Source organism: Sphaerodactylus townsendi, linkage group LG08 (assembly GCF_021028975.2).
Source record: "Sphaerodactylus townsendi isolate TG3544 linkage group LG08, MPM_Stown_v2.3, whole genome shotgun sequence".
NCBI lineage: Eukaryota > Metazoa > Chordata > Lepidosauria > Squamata > Sphaerodactylidae > Sphaerodactylus > Sphaerodactylus townsendi.
The window spans coordinates 35,904,571-35,923,396 of record NC_059432.1 but is presented as its reverse complement, the minus strand read 5'-3'; the positions used below and the strand labels follow the sequence as shown (position 1 = coordinate 35,923,396).

Below are 18,826 nucleotides of genomic sequence, written 5' to 3'. Positions count from 1 at the left end.
TGGGCAGCCCATTCCAAAGCACTGGAGCAACCAACCAAAAAACCCAGAAGTTAGGGCTGTCAACCTCCAGATGGGGCCCAGAATTACAACTGATCTCCAAACTACAGAAACCAGATTCCCTAAAGAAAATGGCATCTTTGAGGCATTGATTATATTGGATCATTTTTCCTTCCCCAAAATTAACCCTTCCCAGGCTCACCACCACTCCTCTCTCCTCACAATTTTATTCAGATTTTCCTAATCTGGAGTAGGCAATCCTATTTAGAAAGTTCCACAACCACCATTTGAACGTCTCTATAAGAGGGGAGAGAGAAGGATGCAGGTGCTTGGTACTTAAACCCTAAGCACTTGTTACCAGCAATCTGCATGATGCATCTTGATCATTCCTTTATTGTCTGGGCTAACATAATCAGTGTGTTAATGTGTGCAGAGCCTTCTCTTAATTGCATGTCTTTCTTTCTATAGATTTGTAATATGATGAATGCACCTGCAGATGACTACTTCACTTTTCAGGTAATATCGCTTCCTTTATTCTGATAGTATGCTTGCAACAGAATGTGTGAGTTGCAAGCAGGGATGACCTGAGTGCTCTCTGGCGACCATTTTAGTTGCAAGAAGAGTTCAGGTGGGGGCAGATATTCAGTGACTTCAAGCTGACTGTAGTATTGATTGACACTGTTTTGATTTAATTTGTAACTGCAGATTTGTCTTGCTATGAAAGTGCTATCCCTAACTGATTAGATGGATTTGGCTATCTAACAGTGACATTGAAGGCAATTCGACAATGCCTTTTCTCTGAATTAGCACTGTTTACCAACCCAGTGACAAAATCACCTTGTCAAATTTGATTAGTTGCAGTTTGATTAGTTAGAAAAATAAGAATTTGAACAAAGAAATGGCCTGAAGAAGCAGCTGCTTAGGTACTGATTATACCCTTTTCAGGAAAAGAAGACAGTGCAGACATGCGTTTGCCAGCAGAAGTCGGAGCAGCGTGTGCCCACATTGTAAAGAGGTCCAATTCTCCAGCTGCACTTTAAAATCTTATTTAAGCACTGTTGCTGTCAAAGCCATTATTATCTGCCTATGAGCGAGACCTGCCTTTTTGTGAAGTTGTGCCCACCATTTTCTTTCTTGTTCCTGACGCAGGAAAAAAATGGTGGGCACAACTTCAAAAAAAAAGGCAGGTCTTGCTTCAAGGTGTCTGAAGTAGAGGTGTCAAACTCATGGCCCTCCAGGTGTTCATGAACTACAATTCCCATCAGCCCTTGCCAGTATAGCCAATGCAAATGTTGGGAGGGACTGATGGGAATTGTAGTTCATGAACATCTGAAGGGCCGCGAGTTTGTCACCCCTGGTCTGGAGGAATATAAATGCTATTTTATCAAAATGCTGTGTTTACCCATGCTGATAATAATGATTTTGACAGCACCAACACTGAAATAAGATTGTAAAATGCTGCCAGAGAATTGGAGGGGGGGAGGGCAGGAATTAGGGCCTCACAGAGTTGTACAACACAGGGAGATTTGGTGGATTACTGCACATATCTCCTGTCATCATTATCCTGAAAAGGTTATAGGACTGAGAAGAATCCCACTCTAAAGTATTACTCCTGTTATTTGAATGTAAAATACTATGAGGGAAGAAGGTCTGGCAATGTGGTGATGCCACTCTTGAGTGCTGACTGACTACTCATTAATTTTTCATCTATTAAAACAACTCTTGCTTCTTTAAAAAGAAAATGTGCCAGTGGGTTGAGCACAGGAAACATTTTTGCCCACTGTGAAAACAACCCATCCCAATTTGCTAGATACAGAAGAGTTTTGTGAACCAAGGTGGGGGGCGGTGGTGAGTGTTTGTGAATTATGACCCCATTTATGTTCAACTGTGCAATTCACGTAACAGAATTTCTTATCCAACTTTACTTAAAAAACAATCCAGCCAAAGTTAAGCAATTTTGCTCTATGCGTTTCACTGGGAGGACATGTATTCTTTGAAACCAAAACAACTTAAAAGGGTTAACCATTGATTGAATCATTACTTTTGGTTGTTGTTGTTTGTGCTTTGGTCCCAACTTTGACCTTTATAAACTACAACACAAACGTCTGTATTATTATGTTTAAAAAAGGATGTGACACAGCCTGTTCTTTTATTGTTCTGCAGAAAGAAGCATTTGATGAGACAGGCTGGGTTATCAAAAATGTCCTGTCTTTGCCTATTGTCAACAAAAAGGAAGAAATTGTTGGTGTAGCTACTTTTTACAACAGGAAAGATGGTAAACCCTTTGATGAATATGATGAACAGCTTACTGAAGTAAGTCTGTAACCTAATTGAATTGAATTGAAACCTTTAATGGCATTTAAAAATATATAATATGCAATAGGCTTGAAGAATATAAAAATTAAGATAATTAAATAAAACAATCTTTTAAAAAAGAAAGGATTAAAAGTTTTGTTTAATGAAAAATTGGGAATGTGTGGTAATGACATGCAGAAATCTGGCCATAGGTTCCAGTATTGAGACAGAGTTGCTAACAAAAACAGAGTTTGGGCAGCATCCACAGTGCTATCTAGGCCAGACAAAAGGGGTTCAAGTAAAAAGGGCAGTGCTGAAGGACGTGGTGGACTTTTTCCTCCAATCCAAGGGTGCAACTGCAAGTTCTATCAGTAGTTGCAATATGATTCTCTCTGCTGAATCTTCCGGTGGAAGGAAGCATATTGCATCTAGCCAGAGAAACAGCTCGTCGCAGTTTGGGATCAGTTAAGAGATGAAGATAGCTGGTTGTGATGGTAAACCAAGAGAGGATGGATGCCCAGATGGATAGGGGAGCAAACTTTATTCGCTTGGGCCATCAGTCTCTGTGATCCCTGCTCAAAAAGTCTGTGTTTTACTTTCTGAAATATCTCATTAGCAGTTAGCATAAGTAAAGAGTCCAGCGGCAAATCCAGACCTTGTAGTTTGGCGTTCAAATGAGCCCACCAACCCATTGAATGAAGGAAGGTGAGAGCATGAGAAGTAAAGCTAGAATCATCATTGTTATAGCCAATTCGTAGCCAAAACCTGAAGGTGAGACACCAAGCTCTGGTTTCCATCAAATGTTGGTCTGCTTCTAAGCACAAAACAGCATAGGGCACAGAATGGGGGATTCCAAACATTCTGTATAGGAACCTAGATTGAATTCACTCAATTTCGATGTTCCATGCTTGAATCCATAATGGGATACCATAAAAGTGTTGTTGACAGATTTTGGCGTTAAAGATCTTTAAAGCCAGTGGAATATATCTATGTCCCTTGTTGTAGAAGAAGCAAAGGATAGCATTGCTGGTGGTTTTACTCAGTTCTATTGCTCTATTCCTATGTTGTGTCCAGTCGGCCTTATGAAGTGGAACCTCAGTTTTCATCAATAATTCGTCTGGGAAACTTTGGCAAATTCAGAAACCAACGAAAACCGAGGCAACCACTGGAAAGCAATGGAACTGCATGGGTTGATGTTCGTTGTCGCAAAATTAGTGTGTGCGCACCGACGAATACCGAGACAAAATTTTTGGGGAAAGAATTGATGAAAACCGAAACCGATGAGAACCAAGGTTCCACTGCACCTAAATAGTTGAAAGTTTTCACTTGTTCCAAACAGTGGTTGTTGAGAGGCCATTTGAGGAGGTGCCATGAGTTTGAGAAAACTAAGACTTTAGATTTAGAATAGTTTAGGACTAAGTTGTTGTCATTGCAATAATCTTGGCAACACTTGAGTAGATGCATTAAATCTACTAGAGAGCATGAAAGTAGAACAGCATTGTCCATGTAAAGTAAGATGGGCATTTTGGAAGTCCCTAGAGATGGCTAATGATCATCAAGAGCTAAAAGAGCAGCAGGCAAATCACTCAGGTAGAGATTAAATAATGTTGGTGTGAGAACACACCCTTGTTTCTGAAGGGCAACAGTATATTTACAATATATAGTCCTGTCAAGCAGAGAAACGAGCAGAAATGTGGATTGTATGGCACGTTAAATAAGAATAGTTATCTTTCTAAAGACACCCATTTTACCTCAGAAGTTCATAAACATAAAGAGAACTTTGAGAGAGAGAAATTAACAGTATATACATATCAACAAAGTATCACACATTGCTTCATGCACGGCTCATAGTGGTTGTGATAGTAAACTTATACAGTATCTTAGTTAAAGGCAATTCTATCTATCTATCTATCTATCTATCTATCTATCTATCTATCTATCTATCTATCTATCTATCTATCTATCTATCTATCTATCTATCTATCTATCTATCTATCTAGTTTCTATACTGCCCTCCCTCGGAGGGCTCAGGGCGGTGTACAACATGAATATATAAGTAGGGCACAGTAAACCAATTAATCAATTAAACAAATAAATAGGCTCTATGAATGTTAAAACCACTCCCTGTTAAAATACAGCATTCTAAAACAACTTACAAACATAACAGATGGCATCCAGCAGCATACAACCCCCCCCCCCCCCAGGGAAGGGCGACAGGGTCTCCCGATGTTATAGTAAAGGGAGGGGAGGGGGCGTATGTCAGCGGCTGGTCCCCCCAAAGGCCCGGTGGAACAGCTCAGTCTTGCAGGCCCTGCGGAACTCATTGAGAGCATTTTACACAATTTTACATAGCATTTGGTTAGCAGTACACAGAGAACATCTTTCCTCTCAGTCAGTCAGTCAGGGAAGGCAGAAGATGGCTTTAACTGTCACCTTTAGAATGTTCGTGCAGGTTCCCAGAATTTCCTGCTGCTTGTGCTGTGCAGCTGCTGCATGCAAGCAAGGCTGAAAATTCCAACACCCCTTCTCAGACTTGCATTCATGAGCTTATGAGTCCAAGTTCACTGTAGATTCTCCAATCAGTCTCTTGGTACAGGTTTGTTTAGTACATCTGCAATAATTTCATTATTATGACAGTACTTCAGTTCTGCTATACCCTGTTCTTCTAACTCACACACTAAGTGGTATCTTACTGCAATGTGTTTGGTGCGTGATTGAACTTTTTCTATCTGCAAGAGTTTGATGCAGCTTTGGTTGTCCTCCATCATTTTGATGGGTCTCTGCTGACTTTGTCCAAAGTCATTTAACAGCTTTCTCAGCCACAGCAATTCTCTGCATGCTTCTGCTGCAGCAATGTACTCAGATTCTGTTGATGATAGAGCTGTCACTTCTTGTTTTCGACTAGCCCACGAAATTAGTCCATCGCCATACAGAAACAGATATCCACTTGTTGATTTATAATCCATAGTACCACCTACCCAATCTGCATCAGTATAATAAGTTAGTATATGAAGGGCAACAGGTATATTTGGTATATATAATCCTGTCAAGCAAAGTAACAAGCGGAAATATGGATTGTGTGGCACATTAAATTAGAATAGTGATCTCTTAAAAGACCAGTCGTTTTACTTCAGAAGTTCATAAAGACATAAGCAGAACTTTACTTAACCTGAGAGAGAGATATACATTAACAGGATGTGAAAGCAGCAGCAGCAGAAGGCCATTGCTTTCACATCCTGCATGTGCGCTCCCAAAGGCACCTGATGGGCCACTGCGAGTAGCAGAGTGCTGGACTAGATGGACTCTGGTCTGATCCAGCAGGCTAGTTCTTATGTTCTTATGTTCTTAACAAAGTGTCACCAATAATAGTTACATTCACGGCTAATGGTTGTTACAGTTTGGTTGTGTTACAATATCTTTTAGTCATAGTCAGAGCACTTTCTATGTATCATTTAGTTTACAACAGTATACAGAGCATCTTTCTTTTAGTTAGTCAGTCAGGCAGTCTCCTAGTGTGTGGTGAGGGAACAGAGCACTACCAACAGATTCTGTCACCTTTAGAATGTTCGTGCAGCTTCCCAGAATTCCATGCTGCTTTTGCTGCTGCTGCATGCAAAGCAAGGCTGGAAATTCCAACAGTATAAAGTTGTTTGCAGATAATTTTAATTTAAAATCTATAGTTCATTTAAGATATCTTACCACTCTTTTCACTGCAGTCCAATCTTTCTGTGTTGGTGCACTGACTTTTCTACTTATCTTGCTCTGTATCTTTCAACATGTCCTTCTGCATCTTGTTTTGCTTTGAACACCCTTTTACATCCATTTGCTTTCTTGTTGGGTGGTAGTTTTGCCAAGGTCCACGTTTGGTTCTTGTGTAATACCTCAATTTCTTCTTGTGCTTTCTCCATTTTGTGGCTTCTGCAGCTGGCATTTGCTCAACTTCTTTCCAGCTTGTTGGCTCTTTCAGCAATATTGACTTGTAGGATAATCATGGTGCTGGGATTCCTTTATTACTGCATGATGAGTGTCTGGGTTGGTCAGGAATTTGGTTTGTTCTTTGAACTTCCTCTGCTTCATCAACTGTGGTTTCTTCATCTCTATCCCCTTCTTTTACCATACTTCTATCACTTTCTGTGGTATCTCGTTCTCTCTGACCAGGGTTACTGTTCACTATACTTGGTATTATCAGCCTTCTCTCTGGTCCTGTTATTAGTTCTTGTGATTGATCAGGTTGCTTTCTTTTATCAAAATAGAGCACATCCTGGTGCATATCCAACAAAGATGGATGCTTCTGTTTTGGGATCTAGTTTTTTCTTCTGTTTTGGCATATAAGAGTATGCTCTGCTGCCGAATACTCTGATGTGTTTCATATTTGGTACTCTTTCATGCCATAGCTGATATGGTGTATCAGTGCTGACTTTTGTTGGCAATTGATTCTGAATATATGTTGGTGTGACAAAGGCTTCTGCCCATAGTCTATTTGGTAACTTTGCATCAGCTAACATACATTTAGTCATCTCTAAGAGATGTCTTAGTTTTCTTTCAGCTACCCCATTCTGCTCTGGTGTGAGCGGAACACTCCTGTGTAGAATCCCTTGACTTTCAAGGTATTCTTGTGTGTTGTGCGAAATAAATTCACTACCATTGTTGCTCTGAAGGATTTTTGCTGGAATTTATTCGTTACCATAGCAATATCATTCATCTGGCTTTTTTCTTTTAGTACGTACGTCACACAGTACATCAAAAAATCATCAACAAATATTAGGGCACAACTGTTTCCTCCCAATGATGGCACATTAAAAGGTCCACAATTATCACTATGAACAATGTCCACTACTCTAGTGCTCCTCTTTTCTGTTCTTGGTTTAAACAAAGGTTGGACTCCTTTCATTGTAACACAATCTGTGCATTTTGTTGTTTTATCCTGGTCACGTGGATTTATTTTGATTCTTGTAGCAAGCCCCTTGCTCTGTAATTCATATATTGCTTTTGTATCTCTATGACCAAGTCTTCTGTGCCATAGTTCTAAAGTATTTTTCTCTGTGCACATTTGAGCTTTGTTTATATATGGTTTTGATATACTTAGCTCATGCAGACCATTATTTTCAAACACTTGTACATACAGTACATTGTTCTTAGACAAAGTGCATTTACCTTTTTCAGGGTGTACAGCAAACCCTTTCTTATCTAGAACTGACACACTTAGCATATTACAGTCTAATTCTGGTAGATACAATACATTACTAACACTGTGCTCAACAGTCTTTTGTGTTAAATTACACTTTAGGTATCTACTCCCAGATTCTTGTATTTTCATACTTCCACCATTCGCTATCCGGAGTGATCCATTTATACTTTTGTTAATAGTTTTAAAGAATTTTTCTGAGTTACTGCTATGACTTGTGCAACCACTATCAATTATCCAATTTTCTAAATTCAAACTATTTTTTCCTATTGTAAGCCCCTTCTCATATTGTGGGGCATAAAGTAAATGCTCTTTGAAATTCTTATATATGCACTGATTCTTTCCCACTTCTCTACATCGATATAGTAATAACAGAGAATTGGCTTTTGCACAGAAACATCATGAACATCTCTTTTTGGTGCCCCCACCTCCCCAGCTCTGCTTCTGTGCTCCCCAATGATCAGGAGGGCATTTTTAAAACTTTCTTTCACAAAAGCTTTTATTTTAAAAACAAGCCTCTCTTGCAGCAGCAGCAAGACAGTGAGTGAGTGAGTGAGTGAGTGAGTGAGTGAGTGAGTGAGTGAGTGAGTGAGTGAGTGAGTGAGTGAGTGAGTGAGTGAGTGAGTGAGTGAGTGAGTGGGAATGTGTGTAGCAGAAGGGAGGGGAAGAGAATATCAGCAAGATCTGTGCCTTTAAGGCTGCTGATGAGCAGAGTTAAGAGAAGCGGCAAAAAAGACAGGCTGACAGAGTCTTTTGCAGGGCTGGCACTGGGATGCCTCCTTGCATGTAAAATGAGAAACACAAAGCAAACCCTCTGCAAGCCCACTGCACAGAAAAGAGTCCCGAGGTAAGTGTTCCCTGCATAATTGGCCTCTGATTATTTGCTGTAACCTTGATATAGGTTTTTTTGTGTGTGTGAGTTGTGTTTATCTAGTCAGGCTATAGCCCCGAATGGAGGCTTTGGCTGTTTTAAGCCCAATGTTTTTCATTCATGTATAAAAATATAACTGTTTATACAGTATCACAGGGAATGTATCTTAGCATTGTTTTCAACCAAAATATAGTTACATATATGTTGAATTAAAATACTTAAATATTAATAGTTCCTTTCTCTTTTTCAGATGTTAACACAGTTCCTTGGATGGTCTGTTTTAAACACTGACACATATGACAAAATGAATAAGCTTGAAAACAGGAAAGACATTGCTCAGGAAATGCTTATGTACCAGACAAAGGCCACACCTCAGGAAATTCAATCCATATTGGTAAGTGAATGTGTAGCTCTATCGGAACGATGCCCAAATAGCCATTTATACACTTGTGGTCTCCTTCGTATTGAGTGTATATTCCCTCTGGATTTGATTCTCAGTTAGATGTGTGTTTTCCCCTCTTCAGAACTCAGCCACTCTCAGATCAGAGAATCCCTATGGTTTCTGAAAGATGTTAAAGTATGACTTTTTCTCTTCCTTCACAGGGAAAGCAAATGATATCACCATACATTAAGCTTTCTTTGGGTTTTCTCACTGCTCCCTGCCTTTCCCCACCCAAACCATAGTATTTCCTCCCAGGCTACCATTGCAGAACATTCAGAAAGGCTTCTCTCTTCTTTATTTTAACACTGGGGGGGGGGGTCTATCACTGGAACTATGGACCCTGTGAAGTCCTGCGAAATTGTTATGGTCTGGCAAAGTCACTGTAGACCAAAGGTAGCAAAACTCATCCAATGCAGAGGAGAAGTGGCATGGAGGGAGATGTTGCTTCTCCCTCCCCCCAGTCATCAGAAGCTGCTGGGAAAAACCCATGAGCCAAGCAGCCATAAACCACAGGGCCATGATTGTGAGTGCCAACACAGCCAGTCATCCCCTTCAGGAAACTGCTTATCCTCTGGAGGGAACCCTGCTGGGAAACCAGAGGGCTTGTATAGGCCTGTGGACGGGAGGCAGCTGTTCTCCACCAGGTCCTTGCCCCATTCCCCATCATTTCTGCCCCATCCCCTTGGAGGTCCTCCTGCTTCTTCTGCATGCAGGCAGTATGTGTTGAGCTCAGCAGCAGCCCCACCACAAAAAGATAAAGGAGATCCATCTTGGCAAGATGCTGGGCAGGTGTCTGCTACTGACATGGTGGAAGATCTCCCCCCCGCCCCAACTGCACTCTTCAGTGGATGTGTTTTGCTATAATTTGATTGGCATAGTTCAACCCTGGATTCTTCCCTAGCATTATATCTTTACAAGAACCCTGTGGTGCAGATTAAGCTGAGAGTGGTTGGTGTGTGGACTTGAATAGGAGCCTTCTCTGTCACAGGAAGGTATATCTGTACAAAAAAACGAAAGAAAAACCTCTTTGTGAAGCAAACAGCTGCGGGGTAAGTAATGTATACATCAGGGGTAGAGAACCTGCGGCTCTCCAGATGTTCAGGAACTACAATTCCCATTAGCCCCTACCAGCATGGCCAATTGGCCATGCTGGTAGGGGCTGATGGGAATTGTAGTTCCTGAACATCTGGAGAGCCGCAGGTTCCCTACCCCTGGTATACATAAATGGTCTCTTACTACCAGATCAGTTCACTGTTCTTTCTTTTATTGTTAGCCATACAAGGAGAAATTGAAGCAAGACAACATTGAAGACTGTGATGAGAGAGCTCTTCTAAGAATTTTGGTGAGTAGCTACATATTAATATACCCAAATTATCCCACACTGTCAAAATAGTTCATATCAGCAGCAGTGGCGTAGTGGCTAAGAACAGGTGCACTCTGATCTGGCGGAACCGTGTTTGATTCCCAGCTCTGCCGCTTGAGTTGTGGAGGCTTATCTGGGGAATTCAGATTAGCCTGGGCACTCTCACACATGCCAGCTGGGTGACCTTGGGCTAGTCACAGCTTTTCAGAGCTCTCTCAGCCCCACCTACCTCACAGGGTGTTTGTTGTGAGGGGGGAAGGGCAAGGAGATTGTTAGCCCCTTTGAGTCTCCTTCAGGAGAGAAAGGGCGGATATAAATCCAAACTCCTCCTCCTCCCCCCCCTCCTCCTCCTCCTCTTCTTCTTCTTCGTATTTTACAGGAATTAGATGTATACATTGAGTATGTCACTAAGAGTATAGTCTATCTTATTACTGCGGTGTGTGTTAATTCTAATTTGTTGTTCACTTGTCCTCCATAACCCAGTAATGGGCTGGTCTTACTGTGTAAATCTATGCAGGGCTCGGTCTATGGGTGGGGATGAGGACTGGGTAGGGGCAGAGAGGGGGCAGTAGCAGGAAGTGTGGGAGGCTCATCTGTCAGTAAGAGATGGCTCGTTCTGCAGCGCATTCACCTGCTTTCCCATTAGACTGCTGCTAGGAGGCAGAAGAGGTTCAGCTGCCAAGTAGAAATGAGTCATTCAGCCCTTCCCCCAATTAGGTTGCTGGTAGAAGGTGAGGGGGGTTTAATTGCATGGGAGAGATAGCTCATTCTGCAGTGCATGTGGTCGTTTCCCTTGACTAGACTGCTGCTATGAGGTAGGGCAGGCTTAATTGCATGGAAGAAATGGTTTGTTGTGCTGTGTGCAGCCCATTCCCCCCAATCAGGCTCCTGCTACCGTAGATGGTGGAAAGACTCAGTTACCCATCAGAGATGTCTCATCTTGCAGCATGCTTGCCCACCAGCATGACGAATTGGCCATGCTGGCATGGGCTGATGGGAATTGTAGTCCATAACATCTGGAGTGCCAAAGGTTTGCCACCACGGTGCTAGGAGATGGGGGGGGGGGCTCAGTTGCATGGAACAGATTACTCATTCTGTAGCATGCACACCCCATCCCCCCAATTAGGCTGCAGCTATAAGGTGGAGGAGGCTTGACAGTATGGAAGTGATGGCTCATTGTGCAGTGTGTATGGCCGGTTCCACCAATTTGGCTGCTACTAGGAAGTGGAGGACTCTATTACACAGCAATGGCTCCTGTTGCAGTGTGTGCAACCTGCAGAGATAACTTATTCTGCTGCATGCACCCCATTCCCTGATTAGACTGCTGCTAGGAGGTGGGGGATGCTCAACGGCATGGAAGCGATGGCTCATTCTACAGTATGCACATCCCATTTGGCTAATTAGGATCTGCTAGGAGGTGGGAGGAATGGAGGGGGAGACCCCAGGCCTACAAGGGTATTTCAGTTCATGGTAAGGCAAAAGCTATGACTGCTAATTGGGTGAGAAGATGGAGAGCAAAGAGGAGAGGGAGATAAAGATTCCTGAGGAGATGTTCAAAGATGTCAAGTTCTATGCAGTGGGAGACATTGATCCCAGGTAACCTTCCCTGGCTTTGCTAATCTCTTTCCTTCCCTCTGACTGAGGCACCTTCTGCTCTTTCACCTTCAATTTCTTGTCTTCCCAACCCCCTCTTTCAAGGACCACATGTTGACAGTGGCCGTGGCACACAAGACTTCTGGGCTGTGGGGCTAGGGCATGTTCTAAACAATCACAGGGTAAGATGAGTTTGGGAGGTTGGTGACCATTAATGGTTTACCATTTGGGGGCTGGTGACCATTAATGATTCCCACATCATCCCCTGCCTTGTACTCTGCTGAAGTACTTCAAGATCTGGAGCAGCCTGAAGTCAAACAGGGTGGAGGGAAAGAGGAAGGGCTCCCCACCACCGCCATTAAAACTGGGATCTTTAAAACTGGCTTTGCTAAAGACAATGAGTAGACCTGTTCCCTCATCTGATAGACTTGGGTCCCCCAAAGAGCCTGATTGTACACCTTGGAAAAGGGTGGGGACAAGACTGGGCTGTAAAACGTTCCCCTTGAGTTGGGTTTTTATTAGCACAGAGGGCTTGAGGGAATATTTAAATGTTATAAATAGATAAAATAATGTAAAAGTGTAATTATTCATTACACATCTACAGAGGTCAATGCAAATTATTTCATCATTTAAAAGAGTTGTTGATTATATGTGTTGATTCTATATATGTGTGTGTGTATAATATGTTTATAATAGAGGGGGGTAATGTTGTACCTTTTCCTCCTTCAAAAAATGTAGATCCATCCCTGGATCTATGCAACAGGCCACAATTAGTATTTATGGCTCTATAAACTGAGGAGAATCTTCTGGTTTGCAGAAAAATATTTTAACCCATCCTAATGTTGAGGTATCCCCAACTTAATTGCAACATCTGTCTCAGAGTTTGCGTGGCATTTTGGGTTGCAACAACAACTCAAAGTGGTGGGCAAAAGCACTTCAGCCAGGATAACAAGGAGGTGATTGCCACAAGAGAAAGAGATGAGGATAACACCGTGACTCAAAGTTGGAATGAGGGAGAAGAGATAAACCAAATTCAATGAAGGGAAGAATGGGATTTCCCCTTCCCCTTGAGTTTCTTATTGTACTTTTGGTGCAGAATGGTTCAGGGAGAATAGCATACATTAGAAACAGTTTGAGAGATGGATTGATGAACTTTTTATTTGCATTTCTTCCAGGGAGTCATGCAGAATTCTCTTCTAGGGTTGCCAACTCTGGCTTGATAAATTCCTACAGATTTGAGGGCAGAACCTGGGAGGAGATAAGTCTGTGCCAAACATATAGTCCACCCTCCAAAGCTGCCATTGATCGCTCTACTCTGGAGATCAATTGTAATTCTGGTAAAACTCCAGGCACTACCTGGAGGTTATAATTCTGGCCGATTATACACTGCTACTCTGCCACACAGTGGGGAAATGTTCCTTCATGGTAGAGATTTCTGCTGCTGATCCCGGAAGCCCTGCAGTTAGCGAGAACAGGAAAACCCCAATGTTTCCTCTCACTTCGGGGTTTTGCTCCTTCCATGTCACTCCCTCAGCCAAGCCAAGAATGAAGATTGCCATTTTTGAGCTTTTGAGCCCTTTAAATGTGTTTATTTATTTTTACTTTATTTATACCCCGTTCAATTCATGACTGAAGTTGGGCTCAGGGCAGCTTACAAGTGTAATTTAAAAATAATTCAACAAAATCACAGATGAAATACTACAGTAAATGCAAATTTCAGCAATTATATATTACTTCTTAAAAACCAGTACAGATGGCTGCCAATTAATATCTCCAAGCCTAATAGTACCAAGGGAAAACAGGGGGGTGGGGGAGCAGATGCTGATGATATGGTGCTGATGGTGATACTATAAATATGAGCATGAGAGGCTGGCTATTTCAGATGGATATTCTGCTTCTTAAGATGGCCTCAACCAAAAGCCAGGTGGCACATCTATGTCTTACAAGCCCTACAGACCTGATTAAGGTCCCATGGGGCCCTGGCGTCAGCTGACAGAGAGTTCTACCAGTTTGGAGCCGGGGTCAAGAAAGCCCTGGCTCTGGTTGAGGCCAACTGCATATCCGTCAGGCCGGGGACCACCAGCAAATTATCATCAGGTGATCGAAGCATTCTCTTTGGGTGCTACAGGGAGTTGCAATCCCTCATATATGAGGGTCTCAGATTGCCTTTGCTTTGCTGCTTTCATAGCTTCATGTGCCTATAAGATTTTGGGACTAATAACAGTACTGTTGAATGAATTTCGGATTAAAGGGAGAAGTTTCACATAGCTGCCACTGAAAAAATATCCTTGTTCTGAGATTTTCTCTTCTGTAATAAGCAGAATCACTTACTTCATGTCAGGATATCATGACAATGTTTGAGTCCACCTCAGTGCCAGCCAGCTATGTGGAAGGATGCAGGAAAATGCACAACAGGGTACATGGCAAAGGAGATGTTATGGAACAGAGGTGATAAACATTATTTCCCCCAGTGTATCTCCCCTAACACCCTCAGATGCACTGGAGAAACTAAAATATCTTTAAAACTTAATATTTCTACATTTTGAATTTTAAAAAGTTTAATACACTAGCTTGCCTACTTTCATTTCTCTCTGTTTCTCCACCAAACTTCCATGTAAGTGAAAAAATTACAGAAACTTCCCGAAATGTATGCAAATAGTCTCCTGAAACAAGAGGGTGCTTAAACATAAGGTCTGATCTCTTATTCTACTGCATACAATTGCTTTATCCACTTAGAAAGCTAGAAATCTCAGCTTACTAATGGGATAAAGCAGGTGTCACATCTTAAAACTGCTGTAGCTCCAGGACTCATTAGTTCCTGTCCTTGACCTGGGCACCAGAATAAATGTAGAGGGAAATTACAATTGTGTGTAATCATTGATTTAATATTTGCAGGTGAATTTTATATAATGTGTGGTCAAACATCCACTGAATGAAGAATTCAGTTACAGTGGAATATAGGTGGATTTTGTATTTCCTTCCATAAGGTTAAGCAATTGCACTCCTTTATAGCACTCAAATGGACATGATAAAGCTGACATATCTCCATCCACCTATAAAATGCAAATTGTAGACTTGTGCAGCCTCAATTTCCCTTGGGGCAATGCGAGCAAAGAAGGTTTCACCTTTCACTCTCAGTTCTGTTTTGCTCTTTGAAACCTGCACATTTTAAAGGTAGGAAGTAGGGAGGACTTTTCCTCAGTTGTAGTCCAGCACTAACTACTATACTACACTGGCCCTTTCAAGGGTGACAAAAACAAAAGTTAACAAAAGTTCAAGGGTGACAAAAACAAGTTAACAAAAACAATACTACAGGTTAAGCCCAGCAAGAATAAGGGCCTAATAAAATGAGATTTTAGGGGATCTGTTGTCTAATCTTCCCAGTATTTTTAAGGCAAATAGCAGCTTTGTAAGACCCCAAGTCTGATTAAGGACATAATACAGTGAGAGAGGGGGTTTGATCCTTCCAGCCTTGTGCCATTTTGCTAATTGAAATCTATACCCCCCCCCCCGACTCTTGTTACCCTAGTAGGGTAAAAAATAACTCTTCCTTGCCATTCTTTTTCCTTTGCAGAGCTAATAAGATTTGTGTGTGAGAGAGTTTTGATCTCATGGGAGGATTAAATCCGCTCTCGCTGCATCTGGCTTCAATTCAAATTGGGCTTCACACAACAATTGTCTTTAAAAACAGGATCACAGGTCACTTAGTGTCTGATCTAATTTTGCCCTCCTGAGATCTCAAACATTCCACAGTCTGTAATGTTGAAGCAAGAATAGAGGTGGAAAGGTTAAGTGCAGCTATTTTGGACAGTAAAAGGCCATGATCAAAAAACACCACTGTGGCTGCAATAAATCCTTAAGGTGTTTTAGACTAGGTGCTACTTTGCAAATAACCTAATCCCAGTCCATATGTCTTTTCTGCTGAGTTGAAAGCTTGAATGAGATATCACTTTCCTCTGCTCCAAAACAGTTGAGAATTTTTGAAACAATACAAAACTAGTTTACCAAAAACCATGGTTGTCAACTCCAGGTGGACAAATTCCTAGAGATTGGGGGATGAAGACTAGGAAGAGCAGGGGTGGAGGAGGGAAGCCCGCCCTTCAAAGCAGTCCTTTCCTCCAGGGAAACAGATCTCTATAGTCTGTAAATCTGGAGGGATTTCCTGGTCCCACCTGGAGGAAATTTTTCTCTCTTTCTCACAATACTAGAACCAGGGGGCATTCATTGAAAATGCTGGGGGGAAGAATTAGGACTAATAAAAGGAAACACTTCTTCACGCAACGTGTGATTGGTGTTTGGAATATGCTGCCACAGGAGGTGGTGATGGCCACTAACCTGGATAGTTTTAAAAGGGGCTTGGACAGATTTATGGAGGAGAAGTCGATTTATGGCTACCAATCTTGATCCTCTTTGATTTGAGATTGCAAATGCCTTAGCAGACCAGGTGCTCAGGAGCAGCAGCCGCAGAAGGCCATTGCTTTCACATCCTGCATGTGAGCTCCCAAAGGCACCTGGTGGACTACTGCAAGTAGCAGAGAGCTGGACTAGATGGACTCTGGTCTGATCCAGCTGGCTTGTTCTTGTGTTCTTATGGAGGTTGCCCACCCTCATTAAAATAAACACTGATTGGGGCCTATCAGTGTTTCAAATGTCCAGCCTTGTTTTGTTGCAATCCCAGGCAGGCAGCAAATACATATTTAGCAAACTGCTACTGGGTCACCTTATGCATTCCATTTGGTGAGTCACAAGTTTTACTTCTAGATTATTTTCCTGAAAACAGAGCCACCTGTTTGACTACAGACAAAAGTGGTTTGATTATATACAGTTCTTTCAAGCTACCTTCAGGTTTCTCAAAAAATAAAATAATTTGTCTCTAGCTAAAAAAACAACAAAACAGTAGCACAACGTGTGATGTGATTCAAGATGAGGGCAGCTCATCATGCATGTATCGTGTCCCACAATCAGCCTAATAACCTTTGCTGACTTGCTGGGGAACTCGAATAAGCATCAGCATGCCACAACAGGTGTGTATTCAGCTGCATTCATTCTTGTTGGTCATAAGTTGTAAAGGCCTGATCTAAGTTATTCATACCCTCAATCTATAACTAAAGCTGCCAACTTCAAGATGGAGTTCTTTCAGAAGGACCACAAGACACTACAGAGATCAATGCCTGGGAGGGAGTAGTGGCATGTACCAGTCCCATCCAAAGGTGAGAGTGAATAGGGCTGTGGAAGAGGTGCATCCCCTCACCAGTGGACTCACCTTCCCCTAGATTCTTACCTTGGGCAGGAGCAGAAATGCTGGCGGGTGGCCATTGACAAATACTGGGGTGCCCAAATGGGTGCCACATCAGCACTCCCAAACCACCACTAGCTGTGATGACACAGTGGGGCTTGGTGGAGGTGGTCCCAGATGTGAAGCCAACATTAGTTATGCTGTGACACCAGCTCTTGGACTGTCCATTGAGCCCAATGGAGGGCTCTCTGGCAGCACTGGGGGTGTTCCTTTGCTGTTTGCTTCCACATGGTGCTGGAAAGCCCTCTTGGAGGCAGTGTGGTGGTGCCATTGCATCTCGCCCCCAGGTCTTTGGATGGGGCTGTTAGTTTTCTACAAGCAAAATTGCCAATATAGCAATATATAATTTTTGCTATATGAAAGAAGCAGAAAAAATAGGAGTTAAAGAATTTAAAAGAGGTTATTTAGTCAGAGAAAGGGTCACACATAATAATATCCATGTAGTTAGATATAATTTTAGCTAGATGCTGCCTTCTTTCTTCTCTGTCTACTGGCGAGAGTGAGCTTAGGTCTTAATGAAACTTTCAGAATTTTTGTCTGACGATTTGTTGCCATTTCTGTCTCACCTTCTTCAGTTCTTTCTTTCCCTCTAGTAAGGTAGGGCAATAAACTACTTGTTACCCAATCTGTGGGTGTATGTGTCATAGAGGTTTGAGGGTGCAGTCAACCGCAAGGGAAGAGTCATGTAAAAAGAACAACAGAAGGCAAGCAATAACTAAGAAATAATCAAAGCCCTGAATTTTCCCCTCATGAAGATTAAGTACCCTTCTAGGCACTGAAGTGGATCTTAAATGTGAGGGCTGTATATATCTACAGCTTGCCTACTTTGTCTTTAAACATATTTCACTCATTCTAAAAGAGAAAATATTTCATAGGAGTTTTTTTCACTACTTTTCAAAATTTTCAATTTTTGAGTTGGGAAAATTTGGGGTGGGGGAAAGGCCTTAAAATATTGTTCAAGATTGTTCAAGACTTTCTGTTCCTTGGCTCCATCATCAACCAAAAGGGAGACTGCAGAACCAAGAAGAAGGTTGATTCCGGGAAGGGCAGCCATGAAATAATTAGAAAAGATTTTACAGTGGAAGGGTGACTTACTGGCAACCAAGATCAAGTAAATTTGTGCCATAGTGTTCTCCATTACTACGCATGGGTGTGGAAGTTGGACAATGAAGAAAGTGATAGGAAAAAAGTAAATTCCTTTGGAATGTGGAAGACCATGAACGCCAGGCTTTCTATTCATCCAAAATTCCAGTCTGTTCTCCTCGAGCTTTGGGCATCCTTCCCAAGTATGGAGTTTTAGCCAATTACCTAGCAGCTACTTTACCGGTTGCCCACCGTCGGGCATTTATGTTAGCCAGATTCAACAGTCTTCCTTCAGCCTCTACCAACGGAAGGTATCACCAAATTCCAAAACAACAAAGACACTGCCGCTGTGGCTCCATTGACTCTCTTACCCATGTCCTCCTAGAGTGTCAAATAAATGCAGATGCGGGCTCTAGATTAATTCTACCCTTTTACTAGTGGCGTAGGAAAAATTTCTAACCCTACTGTTGCCATAATGCTTTCTTCTTGAGATTACAATGCCTATACAACACGATGGTAGCTCTATACCTGGACAACCATTTTAAAGTGCTAATTTATTCCTACTTTTTTTATTACTTTTAACTGTATTTTTTTAATATATACATATATTATACCAGTACACTAAACCAAATTGGTTTTTTTATTATTTGGCACAGAATCAAATTTTTAAATATAAAATATGATACATAAAAAACAAACGT

General features: G+C 41.9%; 1 protein-coding gene across 1 annotated transcript in view; it reads left to right on the top strand.

Annotated features, from left to right (window-relative positions):
* The window catches only part of PDE6C (phosphodiesterase 6C), a 67,629-nt gene that overhangs the window by 34,168 nt on the left and 14,635 nt on the right, over nucleotides 1–18,826 (top strand). The window contains 4 exon segments of the mRNA XM_048505799.1: nucleotides 466–513; nucleotides 2,161–2,310; nucleotides 8,599–8,742; nucleotides 10,064–10,132. Coding sequence (XP_048361756.1) covers nucleotides 466–513; nucleotides 2,161–2,310; nucleotides 8,599–8,742; nucleotides 10,064–10,132 — 411 coding nt within the window.